The sequence below is a fragment of the Agelaius phoeniceus genome, chromosome 2, assembly GCF_051311805.1.
Source record: "Agelaius phoeniceus isolate bAgePho1 chromosome 2, bAgePho1.hap1, whole genome shotgun sequence".
Lineage (NCBI taxonomy): Eukaryota > Metazoa > Chordata > Aves > Passeriformes > Icteridae > Agelaius > Agelaius phoeniceus.
The window spans coordinates 90,038,473-90,062,229 of record NC_135266.1 but is presented as its reverse complement, the minus strand read 5'-3'; the positions used below and the strand labels follow the sequence as shown (position 1 = coordinate 90,062,229).

Sequence of the window (23,757 nt, the reverse complement as noted above, 5' to 3'; positions counted from 1 at the left end):
TTGTCCCAGGGGATGCAGTGTCAGAGGGAGATAGGTAGCCCATCATGCCCAAAGCAGTTCTCCGTGTGATGGGAGTATGAAGTGTCCAAGCGTGACTCCAAGGAGAGGCGTCCTTAGAGGCCTTTGAGTGACCCACCCCAAAGGGAGGGTTCGCGCTGGGGAGGCCGCCCGGACCCAGGGGCACGTCAGACGCAGCGGCGGCGGCAGCACCGGGAGCCCCCGAGGTAGCGGCGGCTCTCGGCCGGCGCAGCGGGACTTGGGCCGAGCCTTCCCGCCCACCGCGGCCCCGGACCGGCGCCGCCCCCGGGGTGGGCCGAGCCCGGGGCCCGCCAGGACCCCTTCTCCTCCTCCTCCGCCTTCTCCTTGCGGAGCCATGGCCTCGCTGCTGTGCCTCAGCCTCCTGGCCGCCGCCGCGGCCGCCACGTCGCCGGGCCGGCTGGTGCCGTTCGACCTGCTGTACGCGGACGGCGTGAGGGCGTACCTGGCGCGGGACTGGGCGCGGGCGGCCGAGCTGCTGCAGCGCGCCCTGCACAGCTACGCGGGGCTGCGGGCCGCCCGCCGCGCCTGCCGCGCCGCCTGCGCCCGCCAGGAGCCCTTGGGCGGCGGGCCCGGACGCTGGGAGGCCGCGCTGCTCGGGCCGGTGCTGCAGCGCGCCCGGTGCCTGCAGCAGTGCCTGGGCCGGCGGCTGCGCCCCGCGCCCTCCGCGCACCGCGCCAGCCGCGCCGTGCGCCGCGACTTCGAGCGCAGGGAGCCCTACAACTACCTGCAGGTGGCCTTCTTCCAGGTGGGCACCGGCCCCGGGCACGGGTGGGAGTGTCCGCCTCCCGGGGTGCTGTCCCGGCAGGGGACGGGCGTGGCACGGCTCTCCTGGAGGGTCGCCGGGCAGCCGGGGGGGTGAGCGCCTTTCCCTCAGCCTCAAGAGGAGACAGCCTCGAGGGAACCTTGTTGATGCGCATAAATATCTGCAGGGGGTTGCCAAGGGAATGGAGCCAGGTTCTTCTCACTAGTGCCAGCCACTACAAGAGGCAACAGGCAGAAACTGATGCACAAGAAATTCCACCTTTAGATGGAATATTAGGAAGAACTTTACTATGCGGGTGACCATGCACTGGAACAGATTGCTCAGAGCAGTTGTGGAATCTCCCTCACCGGAGACATTCCAAAACCATCTGGATGCAATCTGGTGCCATGTGCTGTAGGACGACCCTGCTTGTGCAGGGTGGTTGGAGCAGATGACCCACTGTGGCCTCTTCCAATCTGACCCATTCTGTGATTCTGTGATTCTGTGAACCCGGGAAGCAGCTGGGGTGAGGGGTGGGTGTGAGCAGCAGAGACCTGCAGGAGCATGACAGGCACTGCTGCCTTTTCTCCACAGCTGAAGAAGCTGGATCAGGCCGTGTCTGCCGCTCACACCTTCTTCGTGGCTAATCCCCAGCACCTCCAAATGCGGGAGGACATCGAGAAGTACCGGCGAATGTCAGGGGTGAAGTCGGAGAGCTTCCAGGACCTGGAGGCCACACCACACTGGGTGAGGGCTCAGTGCAGAGCCATGCATGAGCAGCTCTTATTTCACTCTAGGGACCGGTCTGGGACCCTGATCTGTTCCCACACAAAGGCCATGGCTTGAGACAGGCCCCCATACACAGAATCATAGAGAGATCTAGCCTGGAAGGAACCTTTAATGATCACCTAATCCAAGTCACCTACCATAGGCAGGGACCTTCCATTAGATCAGGTTGCTCAAAGCCCCATCCAACCTGGCCTTGGAACACTTTGAGGGATGGGACATCCACAGCTTCTCTGAGCAACCTGCTTCACTGTCTCCTATCAGTCATCATCAAAGTATCTTATCTCCAGTCCAAAAAATATTTTATCTTCCATCAAAACACTTCTTCAGTTTAATACCATTGCCCCTTATTCTGTCACTACAGGCCTTGGTCTAAAGTCTTGCTCAGACCCCTTTGTGTCTGAAAGGCTGCAGGAAGATCTCCCTGCAGCCTTCTCTTCAAGGTGAGGACAAACCAATGCAAGTGTGACAGAGAGACATTTTGATGACAGTTATTTGGCTTTAGTCTGGGATTTGCTGTCACTGTGTGGTTGACTGTGCAGGAGCAGGCGGGCCCCTTTATGTCAGCACCATCCTATGAGCGACTCAGAAGTCTTGGGGCATCCTTTGGTGTCACCCACACTGATGAGGGGACCTGGATCTGTCCTTCACAGGAAGCATATGAGACTGGTGTGCAGCACTATGATGCAGATGAGTACCTGCAGGCCGTGGCCAGGCTGGAGGAGTCACTCTCGGAGGCCCTGTCAGCCCTGGAAGAGTGTCGTGCCCTGTGTGAAGGGCCTCAGGAGGATGAGGACGAGGAGGAGAAAATGCAGCCTGGCCTCTATGAAGCCATTGCAGGTAGTGTTAGAGGCACAGAGGGCTGGGTAGAAAAGCTGTGCTCCTCACACTAGGCACATCCCATCATCCAGCACTCCTGTCTGGAATAAGTGTGGGCTACTGCCTTTCTTGCTCCTCTCTCTTGCAGCCCATTATATTCAGGTTTTGAAGTGCAGGCAGCAGTGCGTCCTGGAAATTGCCACAAAGCCGGGGAGAATTTCTGCCACAGAAGATTTCATACCCTCTCATCTTGATTTGCTGCAGTTTGCCTACAGCCAGGGTGAGCAGAGCCACAAATCAGCAGGTTGTGCTGTGACACCCCTACACTTGTCCTTTGCCTCTGATCCTGGAGGGCAGCTTGTCATGGGGAAAAATGGCACACTGACCTGAGCTCTACTTCTATTTGCCCCCTAACTCTTCCCAGAACCTCTGTTCAGGACTGTGGCCACCTTGGGAGATGTCCCTTGTGGTCTCATTTAGTCTCATTGCCCAGGTTCTGTGGTGTGAGGCTGTTCCCATGTCTTTCCTCTAGCACACTTTTTCAGGACCTTGTTCCAGCTATTTGCAGAGTGTTCTATACCCTCCTTTTCAGTACATGGTTCCAGACCAGGCTCCCACTTCCTGCCTAGAGGCTACACATGCATCTCACCTCAGCAGTGATGTTCCTTCTGAGGCAGCCCTACCTGCTGAACTGATGGCCTGGCATGACACTGGTTATTCTGTCACTCTGTCACTTCACACATCCCTCAGCCCTTCTTTTGCATACCCCTGCTCCTCCCCACTCTGACCCAACTGTTTCTAATTTCCTCCGTCAGACCACTGGTAAAACTTGTATCTCAAAGACACTGTTAGACCCCTCATCTTGTCTGTTGCATGAGGGAGTGGGACCATCTCTCTTTCAAAGTGTGCTTACTTTTAATCTGTTTCTTCTAGACCAGCTCCCAATAAGTATTAAAGGCATGCCTGTTCTGTACCAGGTTCATTCCCATCATTGGGTGGAGGCCCTGCTAGGCAGGGGCTGGTGTGTACTTGGTGTAAGGCCAGCTGCCAGGTCCTCACTGGGTGCTGCTGGCCTGTACACATCCCTGCTCAAGTCTCTCAGAGACATCTGTGTTTGTTCTCTTCTGTCCCTGCACAAGTTGGGAACCAGACACTGGCTGCTGAATGTGCTGCTTCCTACTTGCTGTTCTATCCCACGGATGAGCCCATGTTGGAGAAGATGAAGCAGTATCGCACAGAGCTGGGAGAGGATGCAGCTGTCACAGCCAGACAGGTAGTTACAGCTCCAGGTCTGTCCTTGTTGGTCCTCCCCTGTCCCACAGGACAAGATCACAGTCCAAGAGACAAAAAGGGGGAAGGTGTTTCACTGCAGACATGTGCCAAGGCCAGGACTGAAGAAACTGAAGTTTAGTCTGTCACAGTCAGTGTCCCTTCTGGACAAAAACAGGCTTTAACTGTGCACAGCAGTGGGATGGGACAGGCTTCTGCCCTGGACAGGGATGGGGTTGTCTTTTGTGAGGTGGTTGTTTGACAGTCTCTTTGCTTCCCTAGAGTATTCAGCATTATGTGCAGAGATCTTTGATGGAGAAGAAGTTGATTTATTATGCAGTGGAGCATCTGGGAGAAACTTTTAATGACCCTGTAAGTAACAATATCATCTTAACCTTCCTGACATGGTTTCACCAATTGTTCACAATCTCAGTTGTCAGAATTCACTTTAGTAGGCCATGATCCAGAAAGGATCAGATGCTGATGAGGAGGACCCCCAAGTCCTTATGAGGTGGATCTTTAATGCCTTTCTTCTGCTCCAGGACTGAAGTTAATTTGAAATCGCTGCTGTAACCATAAGCATTGGCTCAATTTGTCCTGAGAAGTGGGCCACAGTAGTTGGTCTGATACTCACTGGAGAAGCAGCGCAAGGTTTGTTGTGTACTGAACCACCTGTGGCTTTTTCCTTACAGGATCTTTGGACTCCAGATGAGCTGATTCCTGAAAACCTACGGGAGAAACACAGGTAAGATTGGGCAGGTCAGCTAGGACTGCAATATAAGTAGGGGTGGTACAAGGAACAGTAATACATAGAGAAATGGGTACAAAAGGGGTGGGAAGGATGTGAAATGCTGCTGCAGAGGAGGGTTGGGTACAGCTCTGTGTACTGACAGCCCTGGTCTCTGCTTTTTCCCTTGCTCCCGAGAGAGGATCAGGAGAAGCAAAAGCAGGAAACTCTGGATGTGGAAGAGAGGGAGAAGAGGGGTGAGTAAAAGAGCTTGAAGGAGGTCTTGGATGCAGTCAGCCAGACTTACTCAGGCTAAATGCTGTCTTCCACCCTCAGACGTTTGAATGCTAGCATAGATGCAGACTGACTTGAATGGCTCAGCAAGTCTTCTTACTGTTCTTTTCTTCCTCTTTGATGCATGTGTAGTCTTGCAAAATCTCACTGCATACATCTCTGGCATGCAAACTCAAAGGGCAGTGTGGCTGGAGAAGCTGAGGACAGCCTGAATGTGTGACAAGCCCGTGGACATGCAGATCCCTGTTCAGTGTGCCAGCAGTGTCTACACCAAGCCTGGTTCAGCTCCACCAGCCCAACTTCAATCAACACTTTTCTGAAAGGGACATGAAGGGAGGGGCCAAGAAATGGAAACTGGAAGCAGACAATGTAGCTTGGGCAAGCCTTTCCCTGAAAAGCAGAAGTCCAAGGGGTTTGTGGCTGAATGATGCAGGTTGCAGTGCAGAGTCTCATGTTCTTGCTGGTCCCCTATTCTTATGTGTGGATACAGAGCCTCTTGAAGGGTTCAGTCATGGAGTCTTTGCTTGAAATGACCCCGAGTGGTTCTCTGCTGTGGCACTTGTGAGAGCAGAGCCTTCTAAGGGCCTGATGAGGGCATTTCTCATTATCCAGAGGTCAGAGAAGGTGGGAAAAAAGGCCAAAGATCAAAAAGCTAAATCATGAGCTAATATCCAGTGCTTCTCTTTGGGGTGAAGAAAACAGAAAGATTCACAAGAGATAATTCTTGGATAAGATGTTGATGAAAGATGATTGAAAGGAGGGTTGATGGAGGTGTTTACCTGCTTCTTTTCTCCAGACCCTCACTCCAGTAGGCTGGACCTGCTCTGCTGCTGCAATCCACAGTGCACTCAACTTCCCCCAGCTCCCTGCTGCTCTCCCAGCAAGTCCCAAGTCTCTGCTGGCTCCTGAAGCACGTGCTGTAGGCCAGCTTCCCCAGCTGGTGCTCTGGTTCCCCTGAAGCATGTGAGGGGTCTGCGAGGAGCGGGCTCTTCTGGGGAACTGTCCTGTCTTCTCAGAGAATGTAGAGTGTCTCTCCACTTCCTTATCCAGGCTGGGGGTGGTATCTGAGGGATTCTTGTCCAAAGCCTGCTCATGCTTATCTGTGCTTGCTTCTCAACAGGTGCTTTGCCTTTTGAGGGTATTGCTGTCACAATGGATTCCCAGCAGATGAATGGAACCCAGAGGGTTGTGTTTGACAGAGTGCTGACGGAGTCTGAGTGTAAGGACCTTCTCCGACTGACAAAGGTGAGGCCAGGATCCTGTAAGAACTCCTGTGTGTGTACTTTCCTCCTCAGCAGGCAGGGCAGTAGGCTTGCATGGAGGAGAGCTGGCAGCCTAATGCATGTCATCTGTGTCCTTCTGTTCCAGGCAGCAGGGGAAGCAGGAGATGGATACCGGGCAAGGCGGTCGCCTCACACTCCACATGAGAGATTTGAAGGGTTAACTGTTTTGAAGGCCGTGCAGGTAAAATGCATCTGTGAGTCTGCCGCCTTCTTAATTATCCAGAAAGAGAGTTTGCCACCTGAGTGTTTTGTTCTGTGGATTGCACTGTGGGTGGTGTCATGGGTGTCTGTCTCCCTCACAACACTTGTGGTCTCCTCTGGCCTGCTTCCTCCTCAGTCACATTCAGGGATGTTGTACGTGGAAGGCTTGACAAGTGCTTTCTCTTCTGTGAGGCAGGGTTTGGGGACTGCTTGTCCCTGTGAGGTAGCTCTACAGACGTGCTTAGTTTAGAGTTGGAGAATAAATTAAGGTAGAAGGAGCCTCTTGAGATCTCCAATCTGACCTCCAGCTTGCAGCATGTCTAATTCCAAAGCTAGATGAAATCCCTCGATCCTTTGCATAGGCAAGTTCTGAACATTTCCAAGGGTGGAGATACTCCAGCCTCTCTGGGCACCTTTTTTGGTGCCGTACCAGTCTTGTGAGGGCGAAATTTTTCATCATATCTAGCCAAAATTTCCCTTGCTGCAGCTTTTATCTGCTGCCTCTTTTCAGTGTATCTCTCTGAGGAGACACTGTCTCCGTCTCCTCTGTAACCCTCTTTTAGGTGACAGGAGGCTGTACTTAGATGTTCCTTTGGCCTTCTCTTCTCTAGACTGAAGAAAGCCAAATCTTTCAGCCTCTTTTTCTATGTGTTCCAACATTCCTGCCATCTTAGGACTCTTCATTCAAGACTCACTTCAGTCTCCAAGTATCTCTTGTGTAGTGGGAGACCCAAAATGATGCAGCTTTCCAGATGTGGCTTCATGGGCCAAGGAGAAGGAAATAATTGCTGTGCTGTACAGTTGTACTCCTGAGTTATTATTGAGAAAATGTCTTCTTTTCTTGCCTGAGTGACCACATGAGACAAAGGTCTCTTCTCCTGTGCTGTATACGTGTATCATTTCTTAGAGTGTCTTTGTAAGTATTGTAACAGACTTGTTTTTCACTTGTAGCTGGCCCAAAATGGGGACGTGGAATGGAGAGACGCCAAATTGCTTCTGCAGGCTAGTGAGAAATCTCGGAGAATCATAGAATCCTATTTCACTCCTGGCAAGAAACTCCATTTTTCATTCACACACCTTGTGTGCCGCAGAGCTGTAGACGGTAAAGAACCTTTCATCCTGTTAGTCCCTGTCTCCCAGAGAGTCTCCTCACTCCCAGCCATGTGCTCTCAGGAGACTATCATCCCTTTATTCTCATGGTACCCCTTTCTCTCTGCTTTATTCTTTCTTGAAGCTGAAAATGCCCATATTCCTTATTGTATATTTTCAGGAGAACAGGAAGGTCGCATGGATCTTAGTCATCCTGTCCATGCTGACAATTGTCTCTTGGATCCTGAGGGGCAAGAGTGCTGGAAAGAACCTCCTGCCTATGTGTACAGGGACTACAGGTAAGAGCACCTGCATTAGATCATGCAAAGATATCCCTGGCCCCATCAGAGGATGAGCTTAGCTTATAGAAACCTGCTGATGGTTGGCTCAAAGCCATCCAGGACTGTAGCATCAGGCAGAAGCCTGCATCAGCAGCTTCAGAAGGAGGTGAAAAGGAGTGAAACACCTTCCCTGGGCTGGGAAGACCTGCCCTTTTTCCCCTCCTTGCTTGACACAGCCAGCTTTAACAGAGAGCAGAATGAGGCTGGGAGGCTGCACAGATTAGAACCATGATATCAAACTGCTGTCTTGTGGGTCTGCCACAGTACTACAGTCAGCTGCCAGCCCTTTTGACAGGCTGTTTCTTGTAGTCAAGTTCCATCTTTTACAGAATTCTGTGAATTACAGGAAAGGGATAGTCAAGCTCCTTGGATTCCTTTTGTTTGAGCAGGCAGTGTACTTCAGTGACTATTCTCTCAAGATTCACTGCAAATGCTTTGTGTTGGGTTTTTCCATTCCACGTGAGAGTTTATGTTTTTTCCAGCCTGTGGCAGGTTTTGTTACTCCTCTGTGAAAGAACCTGAAATATAGTTTAATGGTGATGCCAGTTGTTGCACACTGCAGCCAGATGAGGTCAGTTCACTACAGCTGATTCCTCCTACTTTCCATCTCATCCCTGAGCATCCAGAAATTTTACTTGTCTTTTCTTTGAATGGTAGCTGTATCCAGAGCAGAAACCTCTAAGCAGATACAATGAAAAGATGCGACTTAGAGGGAATTCCATTATCACTGAGTTGTTTCCCTTCGGATACCAGCGTTTACTTGGAATAACCAGATTGTAAAGTTACCAGACTTTGTTGTGTAACCAGTTAGATCTCTGTCCCTCCTGTGAGAAAGCTGTCCTGTCCCTTCACTGCTCCCTGGGTTCTCTAACTTCCACTTGAATGGATGGTAAAATACCTTCTGGGGATCTATGCCACTGAGCTATTTTTGGGAGCATCCCTGTCCTCTTGCAGCTCGAGCTGTGACTGCCCAACCAGCTTAAGGGCTGAGCTCTTACAGTGTCCTTTTGAATGAAGTGCCTGTGTTCCAAACTTCCTGGATCTTTCCTGTAAATCTGTGCTATGGGCATTAATGATGATATTGAGCAGGATTGGACCCAGGGGCCCATGAGTTCCAGTGATGCTGCTCTGGGTGCACAGTGCTCCTTTGGATGCCAGCAATGCACTGGTCCCTGTGTGCTGTTCATGCTCATCTTCACCTTCTCTTTTCATTAGAAATTTCCCCTATGGCACCATTCTGAGTCCTTTTACCACGGTCCAAACTGCTGAGATTGAGCATGTAGTGTTTCCTTGGAAAATGAACTATTTTTTCAAACATTATGTGGGTAGCCCAATCTGCTTTTAGTACCCCAATGTTACATTTTAAGACCATTTTCCATTTGCTTCTTGTCCTCCAATTACCCTTCTCAGAAATGGAATCTTAAAGCCCTGCAGACTATTGAGGTCAGGATAACACTGTTTATGCTTCAACCATTATCCCTGTCTTCCTGTCCCTTTGGACCTGTGAGAGTTATCCTTGCTTTTCTCCACTCATGTCACCCCTCTGGCTTCACAGCCTTATTAAAATCCTGTGGCAGAAGAGCTACAACTTCCTGGCTTCCAGGGCTGGTAATCCTCTCACTGTCCTTAACATTGCTTCAGCAACCACAGTGTTCATTTGTATTTCTTCCTCTCAGTCGCATTAATTAAGAGCCTCTGTTGTTCCTCTGATGTCTTCTAGTAGCTTAATTGAATACCAATAAGAACCTGGGCAGTTTGTGGTCCATTCTTTCACCTACTTGACTGTGGTCTCACCTGTGCTGTACAGTGGCCTCACTGCTTCTCTTTTTGTATAACTTTAGTAAGGAAGTTTCTTGGTTTAATTTTCTTTTCTACATGCACCAGGCCCCTTTTTGATCATTCCAATTCTAATGTTACCCTGAAGTTCCTTGGATGTTAAGACATGGCTTTCTTTGCTGATCAGTCTCCTCTTCCAGGAGTTGGATTATTCCCAATCTTGAAACATAAACAACAGGTTAGAACAATGTCTGTCAAGCCCAGGGCATTGTCACAACAGTGCCACAGATGCATGCTGCTGGGGATTAAGAACAAGCCAAAATAAAACGGGACAAGTGTGTAGAGCTAATTCCCTGGCATACTCTCTCAGCCTCCTGTGGCTTGCAGCTCAGGGACTCCCCTGAGCTAGGCACTGCTGTATTTAACTCCCTCAGATGGATTCTCCTGCTAACTGGTCTACTTGCTTTTCAACCTGTGACAGGGAGTGTGGGGAAGCACCTGGGAGGAATAAGCTTCACCGTACATATGTACTCTTTCTTTTTGTCCACAGTGGCATTCTCTACCTCAATGATGACTTCCAAGGTGGAGGCCTTTTCTTCACTGAAATGGACACTGTGACTGTCACAGTAAGTCTGGGACTGGCCAAAAGAGGGAGAGAGGACTGAGGGCAAGACTTAGTCTGTGCAGGAGGAAACTGGTTGGTTATTGGATCCCACCACTCCGAAAACAATCCAGTGCTGGTTCAGTGGCAGATTCAAATATGGGCAGCTAAAGGGAAATTGAGGCAAATCTCAGACAGGGGAGAGTTTGACTCTTTCCTAGCTGAGATTTTCCAGGCTCTTTCCAGTCCATGGGTGTCTGTGACCTTTGTTGTCCCATTGATTCTCTCTGTCCCTCTCCAAGGTGTGCCTTGCTCACAGACTGGCCATAGATGCCTAGCAGCTCTCTGTACCTCCACGTTCCTGCAGGCAGTGTCACTTCTGTAGAAGGACCGTGTACTCCAGAGCAGGGGTCTGCTGGCTTTACAGTCTCTTGTCTCTCTCCTGGCAGGCCGAGGTGCGTCCCAAGTGTGGGAGGCTGGTGGCCTTCAGCTCTGGCAAGGAGAACCCCCATGGCGTGTGGGCCGTGAGGCGCGGCAGGCGCTGCGCCATTGCCCTCTGGTACACGCACTCCCCGGAGCACGCTGAGCAGGTGAAGGGCATGCTGAAGGGACAAAGTACCTCCAAGTGAGATCAAATCCCACTGAGGAACAGCTTCTGGGCTTTCCCTTGGGGCAGAGCACAGTGCAGCAGCTGGGGGTTGCCCTTGGACAGGGTGTGTGGCGGAGGGGCCAGCCTGGGATGGGTCCTGCAGAGGGGGCTTGGGCTCTGGAGAGGTTGAGTGGATGTGTTTCATCCAGACCCCAGCAGGAGGATTCACATAATTTCTGTCTCCATTGCTGCAGGAACGGGTGAAGGCAGAGGAGCTGATGGAGCAGAGGGCCATGGAGCAGGACCAGCCTGATGGAGATAAACATCAGGGAACTGATGGCAGCAGCAGATCCTCCTCAGAGCCTCGTGCTCCCGGCCGTGCAGCCAAGCCTGCAGATCAGAGACAGAAGCCTGGCTTGGACAGGAAGCAGCACCCCAAGGTGCTACGGGCCAGAGATGAGTTCTGAGTGCATGGGGCCCTGTGGACTGTCACACAGCCTGGCCTGGCAGGTTACGGGAGGACCGGGACCCCAGAGGCCTGGGGCAGTGTAGTAGTGTGGTAGAGCCGTAGTGATGGGGAGGGGTGCAGCTTTCTTCTCTGTGGTGTCCCAGCAGCTGAAAAATGGGAGAAGGACACAGTGTGGAAGTCAGTGACACCAGGAACTTTCTTCACTGCCTCACCGTGTTTGTCTCACTGAGAAGTAAGAAGACAAGGTTTTCTCACCCCACTCCTCTCAGTGCCAACTTCTTGGTTATCCAGGGCTAAATCTGACAGGGGGAGGAGGAGCCTGGAGTCTTTCATTGTGGGCTGTCTCATTCAGGAACTCAAAACTAAAGTCTTTGAATTTCTTAAGCAAATTCCAGAACCCTGCAAAGTGACCTGAGACAGGAGAGGTGAAGGACTGTGAATAGATGGAATAAAAGCCAAATGCTGGACACAGATATTGATGGGAGCTTGAGTCTGTATTACCAGGGAGACATGCACACTTGTTTCTGATTGAAATTTAATTAACAAATGATGGGAGGGGATTGAGCCCTCAGTGAAAGATAACAGAGTATTTACCCAGATGTCAGCTACTTCCAATAAGGGAGAGGAAGAGAGAAAGTCAGCTGTGACATGGCTAATGTGGAAAGGATGAGGAGTGCCTTTAAGAAATAGCACTGTACACTCATGTTTCTCTGTAGCAAGACCTCTCTTTTTTTTTTGTTTTCATTTTTCCCCCTCTCCATGCACTAAATTGTCCCTGAAAGCAGAAGAGAGATTTTGTTTATCATTTTCTACCCTGATAGAAAGACAATCTGCTGTCACTGCCCAGGGGATTAGTGTCCCGAGATGGGATTATATTGTAGCCAAATAGGAATTGAATGGGGTGGATATGGAGTATCTAAAAGAGCAGTGACCCTTTTCCTGGGAAGCATTAGAGCAAGAGATCAATCTGTGGTCATGACATACTCAAGCCTTGATGAGTTGTGCATGGAGACCCCAAGTGCAGTTCAAGTGGAAGAAATCTTTAGAGCCAGGGCCAGTGGTGTAAGAGGTGGGTTAGTGATCCCCTTGTCACTGTTGGCAGAGGGCCCCTGCTCCATGGGAAGGGAAGTCCTTCCTTAATCTGAATCCTGACGCTTCTTAACATGCAGGCTTGGGAAACCTGTGCTGGCAACCCTTTTTGCTTCCCATCGCCTCCCCAGGGTCGCAAGCGAACATCTGATTGTGCATTTCAAATTCCCTCTCCCTGGCAAGGGGACTGTCACATCCCAGCACCCACATGTCCATCCCAATGGTTCGTGGGGGATGCTGGGTGGTTCCTGGTTGATGAGGACATGTTGGGGGTGAGGGGCCAGTGTCCACATCTCTGGCTTGCTTTGCCCAAAGGTGGCCTGGGTGATTAGACTGATGGCCTCCTGACGTCAGATGAGATCCGTTAAAAGGTATTTATCTCAGGCTTGGGCCAAAGCCGCGGGAGAGATTAAAAGAGATTGAGGCCAAGATAATCCCCTTGCAGCATCCCACTAAAGTGGCTGCCAAAAGGCATGCCACCAAATCTTTTGCCACCCCTGGCCCCTGTGCCCAGTTCTGTTTTCCCCATCCAGAGCCCCGTTTGCAGCCTGGGGAGGGTGTGGTGGCGCTGCCATTGGTTTTCCCTTTGCAGGCCCTCTCTGGTGGCATCATCTCTCTTTCCGCCCTGCCCAGGACACGAGTGGCATGCTGTCCCTGGGAAAACAGGAATTCCTGTGCCTGTGAGGTACAGCAAGCCCTGCCCTGGTGGCTGATAATCCTAGGCTGTTCTGGCTAATCTTCACTTTATTAGTTTGTTGCTGATATAAACAGAGGGAGTCAAATCCGCCTGGGATTGTTTCTTTCCCTTCAGGAGCAGTGTGCTACTCTCTCTTTTCACCCCTCCCCATCCACCTGCTTTGCATTACGTCCCAATCCGATTTCCCCAAGTCTCTGGTGTCTGATTTAATTTGCCTGACGCTGCTCCTGGAATCAGCCCTCCCCCAACCCCTCCCGTGCACAGCCTTCCAGCTCCCCATGGGGAGATCAGTCCTGGGAGAGGCTGAGGAGCAGAGAGGGAGCGAGGGACTCGCTGGGTGGACAAACGGGACTGCCTGGAGACTGCAGAGGTACAAAGGACTTTTGGGCAGTGAGGAGCCATTCTCAGCAAGGGAGGCAGGCTGTGAGGGTCCCATCCAGAGGGGACTGGAACCCACCTTGCTCTACAGATCCCGGTAAGTTTGCCGCCTTGCGATGCCTGAGGTCACCTTGGTGAACCTGGCGTTGGGACCCTGAGTTTCTTGGAGCGATTATATGGGGAGCCTTTGAACAAGGGCTCATCCCATCAGAGGATGAGGGAGGGTAAGATCATGGAAAGGAGTTGGGTTAACACTGAGGTGTCTTTAGTGGTGAGGGGGTTTTGCACTGGGATGGGGTTGCTTGTTCTCCACTTGGCAGGTAAATCTCACCAGTTTCCAGGCTGGAGCGGTTGGGTAACACCTCCCCTGATCGACCTGGCACTCGCTGCCTGTACACAGCCCTGCACTCCCAGTGCACCCTGTGCACACCTCATTGCAGCTGGCTGCTGTTCTGGCTGGAGAAGGAGCCCTCAGAAAGCAAGGAGCAGAGCAGGGTAATTTTACCCTGACCTTTGATCTCCATCACAGGAGAGAGGGATCATCTCTGTATCCGGCTCTGCAAGGAGCCCGGGGTCACCAGGGCGAGCCTGCGAAGCTGGTCAGGGATTACAGGGAGACCCAGGGACACTGCCTGTTCCCACTGAGTCCTTCTTCTTCCCCCTTTCCCTTTTCCATTATTCACAGCCCTCTCCCAACATTTCACAGAGCAACCACTCCTTCTGCAGCATGGGGGGAGCTACCCAAGAGCAGATAATAAGAGGGTTCACCTTGCCTCTTTCTCCCACCCATTCCTTGCACTTTTATCCCTACCAGGGAGCGATGCAGGTGACTTGGAGGGACAGCCCCCAGGGAGCAAGCTGAGCCACCTCCATGGCATCATGCAAGGGATGTGGCCACTGCTCTGAAAAGTCAGGGTGTGGCAGCAAAAGGCAGAAGATGGATGATTCCAGGTCCCCCTCCGTCTTGCACCACAGCAGAGGCATTTGATCTGCTATGAGCAGACACCAAAGGACTCAGGATGGGTTTGGTTGCCCACAGACAGGAGTGCTGCAGCAAAAAATTTGTTAGAAAAGGCAGGAGGGGGAAGAACTGTCATGTTGGAGAGCAGAAGAAATGAAATGTGATTTCCAAAGCCAAGAACTGTGAACTGGCTGAGCACAGCTAAGGTAGAGCTCAGAACAGGGCTGGCATGAACCAGCCAAGCCCAGGCTCTGTTTGGCTGTGCCCTGCTTGCTCCTGGTGGTGCTTGCAGGAGGCAAAACTCTGGAACAGTGCTGATGCCAAGGTCCTCCTGTCAGTAGCTGTGCTGAGAGTGGTGAATTGTTTCTTTCAAAGGTACCTAAGGACTTGGTTTCCTCTTCTGCTTAGCATTCCCCTGAAAGAGCCCTTACTTCCAGAAAGCGCCAAGTGTGCACCATTTAAAAGCCTTTCCCATTAAAACTAGCCTGGCAACCACCATGAGCAACTGTGAGCTGATCCTTAGATCCACTAGAAATGTGTATCCCTGAGGTACTGCCAGTCAAGGCTGGAAGAGGCCTTGGCCAAACTCCATTTCCCTTTCCTCCGTTCTTCCCCCATTTTGTTCCTCCCATTTCCTGCCCTAAATTTGCATGACCATAACGAGCTGCTCTTTTGCACACCTGCCCTGCTCCTCCTGGGAGGCAGCTGCACTATGCTGGGGACAACTCACTCTCCACAAATTGCGCTGGGACGTGACGGATGGAGGCGACAGGCAAAGATGGAGCTATTATTATCACTCATCTGTGGCTCCTTGTCCTTCTGAGGCTGAGAACAATTCCCAACTTCATTTAGAGTGTTCCCTCAGAGGGATTTAAAGGTTCAGACACAGTCCTGAGCTGCACCTTCTCTATATTTAGCCCTTTTTATCCGTCCTCAACATCCTGCCCCTGCTGTTTGATCTGCCTATGGCTCCAAAAGCCCCTCATCTGGTCATGCAGCTTTACAGAGCAGTGAACTGGCATTCCCTTGCTAGTACCAGAGTTGAGAAACAACCAGAGAAGGGAAGAGAGTAGTGAAAAAGCAGGAGCAGTGAAAGGAAGACTGGGACCTGACAGGTAATGGGGAGGATGTGTACAGCCAGCTTCACCGAGAGCAGAAATTGGAGGGAAGGGAGAACAAGGTTCCCATCTCTGTGCAGGTCTGGGTGGGCAAAACCAGAAGTCTACAAATAAAAATTGGGGCAGGTGGATGGCCAGTGATCTCAGAGAGCCAAAGGTGTATGAAATAACAGCCCGAAGAACTTGGGAACCAAGCAAAGGAGGCTGGAATGAGAGAGTCAGGGGGAGGAGGTTACCTAGCAGGAAAAGGCAATCCAGTGCTTAGGATTGATGGATCAGTCCTAAGAAACACTTGAGAAGGGCAAAGTGTGGGCCACAGTGGTAGAGCTAGCTGCACAGGGTGGCTGGAAGTTCAGGTGTTCCACTTGGTGTGCTGTAGGCTGTGACCAGAGCAGGATGGAGCCTTGCAAGCTGAACTGTACACTGAAAGTGAGGGGCAAACACCCAGCAAAAGGAGGATGTGCAGTCTCTGACTGAAAGCTGCAAGGCCTTCCCCAGCATCTCCCCGCTCTGTCAGTCAGCTGAGAGTGGAGTGGAATGCCAGCCCTCTCCCAAAGGAGGGGAAGTGCATGGAGGTGGGCTTTCACGGCCAGCCTTACTCAATGAGGTGCAGCAGTGCGTCCTTGCTGGGAGGAGCCCCCTCATTGCTGCTCTGTTGGAATGAGAGAAGAAAAACCAGTGGAATGAGCCCAGCTCAGGTGCTGGTCCGTTCCTGTCCTTCAGGGTAGCTGAAGGAGCTGAGGCTGGCAGCCCCAGGCCGTGGCTGTGGCACATTCCTCTGGGCCCTGGCAGTGCTGCCCTCCTGCTCCTTCACCATTTCCTGGGGCTGGCAGCCCCATCCCGTGCATGGGCAGTGAGCAGGGAACAGTCAGCAGTGCTGTGCCTCTATCCAGCCTTGCAGGCAGCAGGCACAAGTCTCCCTCTGCAAAGTGTATCCTGAAACAGCTTCCTGCTGGGATAGCCTCCCAGGAGCTAGGGGAAACCTGTGTCTTGTTCTCTTTCCTGCACTCAAAGCCATGCCTCAGGAATCATTGAACAAGCAGAAACTCTCTGTGCCTGGGGGATCAAAGGAAAGCTGTGGAGACATTCAAGGGAAGGAATTCTTCAAGGAAACTCAAAGTGCTCTACCAAGCAGCCAGCAAAGGTGGGACTTGGGAGCTCTCTGGATGTGCTTGCCTACAGCAAGAGAGCAAGTCTGGCATGCAAGGACCCAAAGCCTCACTGACCAGAGGAAATTCAGAGGCCTTCAGGCAACAGGGATGGAAGTGATGTGACCCAGAGGAACTGGGAGAAATTCTGCAGATGCTGCTGGAACATTTCTTGGGCAACACCTGGAGCACATCTGGACACTCACATCTATCCAGGTGAAATGCTGGAGCAATTAAAGATCACGTTTGTCAACAAAAGTGGGAGATGCTGGAATCGCTGGTGAATATTTGAATGCACATAACAAGAAAGAGAGAATAAAACAGAGCTGTTGTATATTGATACAGTGCACCTGCATCTTGAATATGGATTACAATTCTGGCTCCCTGCTCTCCCTGCAAAAACGTATTGTCTCTGCTCTGTAAACAATGAAACAAAGCTCACAGAACAGCAGAGATAATAGGATGTAACAGCTTACACAGGAGGAATGACTAAGTTTGCTCTGCAGTCTAGAAAAGAGACGGGTATGACAAAGATGTATGAAATACCGAGTGATGCAGGGGTGAATAGAGACCAGTTATTTGATGATTCTTCCAACTCAAACTATAGCTACTGTCAAGTGGAACCAGTGCCACCAGGAAGTGATGGAAGCAGGAACTTCTTTGCAGAGCCTGCCACCCAGCTGTGGAAGTCATCATCAGGGGGTACTGAGGAGGCTGAACTTGGCATGGGCACAAAAATGGTGTGGACAAATGCACAGAAGAAAAGAACATCAAGGACTTGCATACAGTAATGCTGCTCTAGCTTTGGACGTCAGTGAAAAGCTGGGGCTGGGCAAGTAGGAGATGTACCCCTATCGGCTTATGCTATTCTTAGATCCTTCCCCAGGCATCAGCCTTTCTTTTTATTTTATTTTGGTTTGGTTGGTTGGTTTTGGTTTAGTTTTTGATGTGAAACTGGAAGGGAACTCTGAGAGAGAGCCTCAACAGCCCCATAGGTTTCCTTGGTGGTCAGAGAGTTGGTTGGTCCTGCCTGGTGAGGCTTTGCTTAGGACAAACAGTGGGAAATAGCCAATGGGCTCCCCCCAACAAGTTTCTTCCTCCTGGAGCTGAGATGGACAGCTTGGCCATTAACAGGGAGAAGCTCATAAAGAGGACCCAGGGCTTGGAATGGAGAGGTTAAAAATTAATGGACAAGTGTGTCCAGAACCTCAGCAAGAGGCTCTGGAGTTCTTTAGCTTCTGTACGTGTATGTGTAAGCAGGATCCAGGACAAAATGGACCTTTGATCAGGCCCAGCACAAGCTTCCCAAATGCTAAGGGCTGTGGCCAGATACAGCACAACATTACCGAGTGTTCAGCCAAGAAATGGTCACCAATCCTTTGTCAGGATAGTCAGGATACCTAAATTTCTGTAACTGAGCAGCCACATTGGTGTCCTATCTAACTCACACCTCTCTCCTTTGATCTGTCTCCCCAGAATCCAGGCTGCCCCACGTGGAGGAGCCACCCCTAGGTCAGAAAGATGGGGGAAATGGAGCAGATGAAGCAGGAGGCTGAGCAGCTGAAGAAGCAGATTGCGGTAATGCTGGCAACAGCCATGAAGCTGCTGAAAGCGTGTCTACCCCCCACTGCATGCCCAAACTTTCCTCCTCAGCCACAAGCTGGAGCTGGGCTTTCTCCATCTAAGTCTAGGAGCCCTCTGCAGCTCTCCACAGGCCTTTAAATGCTAATGGAGATCTTCCCACCATGGTGGGGGAAGGGAGAGAAACAGGGACAGGGGTCCCACGAGTGTAATGAATCCCCAGGATCTCCTCTGTCTGTGAGGCCACTGGTGTTCTGTCAGGTGGGAGGGTCTATGGAAAGGGTGTAGCACAGTGAACAGGACGCTGAGCAAATTTTGGCTCACCTCCCTGACAATTGACTGGTGTCAAGGTGATCTAATCACAAAGATCCCCCTGTGCTGGCCACAATCCAAACACAGCAAAGCCACAATTCCTACTTCTAGTAGCCCTCAGACAATGACCCCAAATTTCACTTGTCATCACCTTCCCCACATGCTTTCAATCTGTCTCATCTGCTGTTGTCTCTTCTCCAGGATGCCCGGAAAGCCTGTGCAGACACAACGCTTGCTCAGGTAAGGGACAGGGCTGCCTGGGCAAGCTAGCACCACTCTGAGGGGCTGGTGCCCAGTCAGGAAGGAGCCAGGAGGCAGAGATGTGGAAAGCAGTAAAGTTCCTGGTAGTCCAAGATAAATTCTTTCTCTAGATTGTATCTGGAATGGAGGTCGTTGGACGCATCCAGATGCGGACCCGAAGGACCCTGCGGGGACACCTGGCCAAGATCTACGCCTTGCACTGGTCCACAGACTCCAAGTGAGAGCTGCTGCTGGCCTGCTGGCTGCAGGACAGCACTTGGGTGTGAGGGGCAGGAAGGCTCTGATGGGAAGAAAGCCACTAACATGACCTTGTTCCTTTCTCACAGACTTATGGTCAGTGCCTCACAAGATGGGAAACTGATTGTGTGGGACACATACACAACTAACAAGGTAGGAGCCAGGTGGCTGCAAACCGGGATGCTGGAGTGGGTCCTCTTGGAGATGATGTCCTTGACCTGCTCTCTCTGCTGCCAAGAGCCCTGACACGGTTTCTGGTCCTCCCAGGTTCATGCCATCCCTTTGCGTTCCTCCTGGGTCATGACCTGTGCCTATGCCCCCTCTGGCAATTTTGTGGCCTGTGGAGGCCTTGACAACATGTGCTCCATCTACAGCCTCAAGTCCCGTGAAGGCAACGTCAAAGTGAGCAGGGAGCTCTCAGCCCACACAGGTGTGTGCACTGCCTGCCTGCAACTGGGTGCCCCTTGCTTCCAAACTTCACCCTTCTATCCCTGCCCCTTTTTCTCATATTTGCTTGTTCCCACTTCCCAGGATACCTCTCCTGCTGCCGATTTCTTGATGACAACAACATTGTGACTAGCTCTGGAGATACCACATGGTGAGTGCTCCCTCCTGTATCCTGGTGCCATGACCTCTGCTCTTAGCACAGCAGCAAGTGCAGTCCTTGTGCTCTTCAGCCCTCCACTATCTAAGGAGGAATTGCTCCTACATGGAGAGGCCACATGGAGCACCTTAGGAAGCCCCATCCATTCTTCCTCCCTTGGCAGAACAGATGCTTCTTTTCTCAGCTGAGGCCAGGCCAAAGAGTAGGGACCATGTCAAAAGTTCTCACAAAGAACCGTGTCATTTATGCCAGGACAGAGAGAGTTTTAATTTTATGTGGAGCATGCACATGTTCTCCACTTCTCAAATCCTGCCCTCTGTGCAAGGGACACTGCAGAAGTAGTGCCTTGATCCTTTGGTTCCTGGTTCTCAGGGCTCACTGTGCTGTGACTCTGAACAGTCCTTATTCTTTATTCACCCCATTTCATCCTCATACCTGCTTTGGAAGAACCTTTTGACCAAGGAAATGTGGCATTTCCATCAGAGATCAGGGTTACCTGGGGTTTGTTTGTCTGGCAGTGCTGTGGGATCCCACTGAACAAGAGCTTTGAGCTTTGCACCTTACAAGCATGGACACAGAATACCTTTTTCAGCTGTTTGCTATTTTTTTGCTGTTTGTGTCCCTCTTACTGTCTCTCAGTATTCCCTTCAGCTGTTACACTTATATGCCAAACTTCTCACACTCCCAGCCTTAGTCTAACTCTGTTTTGGCAAAGGTACTGCCAACAACAGCTGTGAAGATATCTCCTGTTATATACAGCTGACTCCAGGGATGCTCTCACCCATTTTCCCGTGCAGTAACCACGGCATCCCTCCTTTTGTCTGTGAGTGGGACAGCTCTTCAGCCTGGCTGTGGGTCTGCTCTGCCTGGGCTGGCTCTGAGAGCTCCTCTCCTCTCCTGTCCCCTCCTGCAGCGCGCTCTGGGACATCGAGACAGGGCAGCAGAAGACTGTGTTCATTGGTCACACCGGAGACTGCATGAGCTTGGCCGTCTCCCCTGACTTCAAACTCTTCATCTCGGGGGCTTGTGATGCTACTGCCAAACTGTGGGACGTGCGGGAGGGCTCCTGCCGCCAGACCTTCTCAGGGCACGAGTCCGACATCAACGCCATCTCCGTACGTACGCTCCCTGCACGGGGCTAGGGCGGAGAATGGGGGGTGGAACAGCTCCAAAACAGCCCTGGGACAAGGTTGAAAGAAGCTGTCACAGTTAGCAGGGTAAGAGGGGTCTTAGACCTTGGCCCCGTGATCCAGCCTGAAGCAGGGAGTGCCCAAGTTCCCTGAAGTTTGGAGGAGGGCTCTCTCCAGGCACCAGAGCACCCAAGTCTTGGACAGGCAGCACGCCATGGAGCTGAGCACCCTGACACAGGGGCTGGTCCAGCTTTGCTCACAACAGCTGTTGGCAGCTGTGCTTTAAGCATGCTCCAGCAGCCCTGGCACGAGATGCAAGTGAGGCAGCAGGAACATCTAACTCAGCTGAGGTCAGCTCCAGATGGAAGAGAGAGGAGGGAGATCTTCTGAAGATTAAATTTTCATGAGAGGCAGCTCAGACATTTGGGAGGAAGCACCTCCCTCAGAGCTGCAGAGATGGCAGGACAAGACACGTGGCAGACTATTCCTTGTAGCTAAGCAAATGCCAGCTTCCTGCAGTCTGCTGCTCAAACCACCCTCCACTGACATCAATTAGTGAAACCTTTCTCAGTTGCCCTATGGCTACCTTGTCAGCCACATGGTTTTCTGCCATACCTGCTCCTGGGACCCCTTTATTTACACCTCAGAGCAAGACCTGGGCATGAGCATGTATGAGAAGCCTGGGATATGAGGATCAAACAGAGGAAGGCTCTGGTAGCCAGAATTATGTCAGACCTCAGCTGGGGGATAATAGATGGACTTTTGTTAAGGCCAAAGCTGGAGTTAAAATAATCCTTCCTCAAGCACTGAGATATCTTGCCATTTGTTTTCTTGGAGTGGAAGGGGTTTATTAGGCCTTAAGAGAATATCAGTCTCCCCCTTCAGCAGACTCAAATTCCATGATCCAGTGTCTGGTCCCACCAGGTTTTCCTGCCTCTGTGGCTTCCTGGTGGTTAGCAGGAGGGGGGTGTGACGAGCTGAGGAATTCCAGCGGGATCTGAGGAGAACCTCATTCAAACATGGTGTGTGCCCTCCCCAGTTCTTCCCCAACGGCGAGGCCATCTGCACGGGCTCTGATGACGCCACGTGCCGCCTGTTCGACCTGCGGGCAGACCAGGAGCTGATCATGTACTCCCACGAGACCATCATCTGCGGCATCACCTCCATCGCCCTCTCCCGCAGCGGCCGCCTCCTCTTCGCCGGCTATGACGACTTCAACTGCAACATCTGGGACTCCCTGAAAGCAGAGCGTGTGGGTCAGTGGCTCCTCGAGGTCCCTCCTCCCCTCCCTGCAAGGCCTCCTCTCCCTGCCTCAGGGATAATGAGGCACTTATTTTTCCTGAACATAGGAAGACATCCTATAGTGACAGAAACCCAGCAAAGCTCCCTCGTGCTAAGGGAGCACACCAGAACTAGGCCAACAACTCTCACTGGCCTAGAAGAGATATTGGTTTTAATTGTTAAGGAAGTCAAGCCTTTAAACAACGTTGATCAAGGGAGACAAGAAGGTTCCCATTAGCTAAAACTGCTATAGAATATCCTACTTCCTCCTCGTCTGCCAGTTCCAGGTACTCACAGTGCCACTTGGTGGCCAGGCACCAAGCCAAGCGTGCACCTGGGCTTCCATCCAACATCTTTGGGTACTCTGTGATGCTCATACACAGAACACAGCACTTTTCTTTCAGATGCAGCCCTTACCCTCTAAAAAGTCATGAAACACAGCCCACCAGCAGCACTGCTATTTCTCAGCCTTACCAAGGACCCCATCCTATCTTAGTCTTACCGTCACGTCAGGGTGAAAGCAGTTGCATGAGGAGTCAGCTGGCCAGGGTGAAAGCAGTTCTGAGGATTCAGCTGGCCAGGTGAAAGCAGTTCTAGCTGTCCAGGGTGAAAGCAGTTGCATGAGGAGTCAGCTGGCCAGGTGAAAGCAGTTGTATGAGGTTCAGCTGGCCATACCTGCCCAAGAACCCCTTGGGTGCTGGTTGTACACCACACACAAAAGTTTTTTGGGACATTTGCTCCCGTTCTCCATGTACTGACTGCAAGAGGTTGTGCAGGAGCAGACCAGGCCACGCACAGCTCGTGGGCACAGCCTGTGACACGTGTCCCCTCAGTAGGGCTACCCTGTCACCTCTCACAGGGCCCCCTTCACTGCCTCACCTCTTCCTTCCCTCCACAGGAATCCTTTCTGGCCACGACAACAGAGTGAGCTGCCTGGGGGTGACGGCGGATGGCATGGCTGTTGCCACTGGCTCCTGGGACAGTTTCCTCAAGATTTGGAACTGAGGACGGCAGCAGGGAGGGGAAGAGCAGCGGAAGCACGGCCCACAGCCCGAGCCCATGCAACACAGCATCAGCAGCTGAGCACAACAGAAATGCCTACCTACCACTCCCACTTGTCTCTAGACACAGGTCACTTGTAGGAGTCTCCCAGAGTGAAAGGAGATCAGGGAGGAGAAGCAGGGGGAGCTGGGGAGCAGGAGCACAGGCACTGGCCCTTCTCTCCCTCTCTAAACAGCCCCAGCAGTTTCCAGCCTTGTGTGGGCTTGAAGACCTGTTCTTTGTCTCAGGACTTTGCAGTACAATTCAGACACCCTGCACGTTCCTTCAAACCCCTCTGCCCACACTGATACCCCTCCTCCTCCTCCTTCAGAGGACCCCTCATGCAACACCCACCCCAAACTAAGCTCTCTCCCTGCTTTAACTCTACCTAACTTCTCTGTAATGGATACAGGTGTCCTGTATCCATGCAGACAGCCTCAGAGACACACTGGATTTGAGATTTCTATGGCACCACCTCAGACATAAAGCTATAGTAAATTTGGCTCATTTTCACAGGGGAACGCTTAGCTCAAGTCCTATCTATGCATCAAGGGGGGAAAGGCAGCCTTCAGACCTGCCAGAATAGCAGGGAATACATTTATTCTTTTTAGTTCAAGTCTTATCTATGCATAAATGGCAGAAAGGTAGCCCTCAAGACCTGCCAGAATATCAGGGAATATTATATTTATTCTTATTTGTTGTCTGCTTCTTGCTGTTCCTTCCCTCTTTGCCTCACTCCTGCATTGTGTGGTGACCCTGTCTAACCAGTAGCCATCAGCCCATGTTTTCAAGTCTGTTTAGATCTTCATAGCCCAGGCAAATAAAGAAAGCTCACAGAAGCAGTGCAGATTGTGTTCTTTCCAGCATTGCAATGAGCTACTGCAAACAGAACTC

At 51.6% G+C, this 23,757-nt stretch overlaps 2 protein-coding genes across 3 annotated transcripts; both read left to right on the top strand.

The window, feature by feature from the left end:
• Positions 1–125: 125 nt before the first annotated feature.
• On the top strand, positions 126–11,498 carry P3H3 (prolyl 3-hydroxylase 3). 2 transcript variants are annotated; one of them, XM_054654991.2, is made up of 15 exons: positions 172–784; positions 1,376–1,528; positions 2,221–2,407; positions 2,535–2,666; positions 3,526–3,659; positions 3,938–4,027; positions 4,348–4,400; positions 4,581–4,639; positions 5,797–5,921; positions 6,045–6,140; positions 7,112–7,262; positions 7,431–7,548; positions 9,917–9,992; positions 10,417–10,557; positions 10,811–11,498. In XM_054654991.2, exons 1-15 carry the CDS (start codon positions 374–376, stop codon positions 11,021–11,023), a joined length of 2,139 nt encoding a protein of 712 aa, XP_054510966.2. In that variant the 5' UTR covers positions 172–373; the 3' UTR covers positions 11,024–11,498. The 2 variants fall into 2 exon arrangements, with proteins under 2 accessions (XP_077030321.1, XP_054510966.2); XM_077174206.1 differs by lacking the exon at positions 10,417–10,557 and having other exon boundaries at positions 126–784.
• Positions 11,499–13,112: 1,614 nt separating this feature from the next.
• On the top strand, positions 13,113–22,948 carry GNB3 (G protein subunit beta 3). Its single transcript, XM_054655029.2, has 10 exons — positions 13,113–13,286; positions 17,893–17,994; positions 18,511–18,549; positions 18,681–18,787; positions 18,897–18,960; positions 19,075–19,237; positions 19,339–19,405; positions 20,325–20,526; positions 21,581–21,797; positions 22,721–22,948. The coding sequence occupies exons 2-10, from the start codon at positions 17,938–17,940 to the stop codon at positions 22,825–22,827; spliced, it is 1,023 nt and encodes a 340-aa protein (XP_054511004.1). The 5' UTR covers positions 13,113–13,286; positions 17,893–17,937; the 3' UTR covers positions 22,828–22,948.
• The last annotated feature ends 809 nt before the right edge of the window (positions 22,949–23,757 follow it).

Coding starts and splice junctions, on each gene's coding strand:
- P3H3 (XM_054654991.2), top strand. CDS start 374: ATGGCCTCGCTGCTGTGCCTCAGCCTCCTGGCCGCCGCCGCGGCCGCC. Junction 3,660..3,937: donor CAGCTGTCACAGCCAGACAG/GTAGTTACAGCT, acceptor TTGCTTCCCTAG/AGTATTCAGCATTATGTGCA. Junction 4,401..4,580: donor AACCTACGGGAGAAACACAG/GTAAGATTGGGC, acceptor CTTGCTCCCGAG/AGAGGATCAGGAGAAGCAAA.
- GNB3 (XM_054655029.2), top strand. CDS start 17,938: ATGGGGGAAATGGAGCAGATGAAGCAGGAGGCTGAGCAGCTGAAGAAG. Junction 19,238..19,338: donor GGAGCTCTCAGCCCACACAG/GTGTGTGCACTG, acceptor CCCACTTCCCAG/GATACCTCTCCTGCTGCCGA. Junction 20,527..21,580: donor CCGACATCAACGCCATCTCC/GTACGTACGCTC, acceptor TGCCCTCCCCAG/TTCTTCCCCAACGGCGAGGC.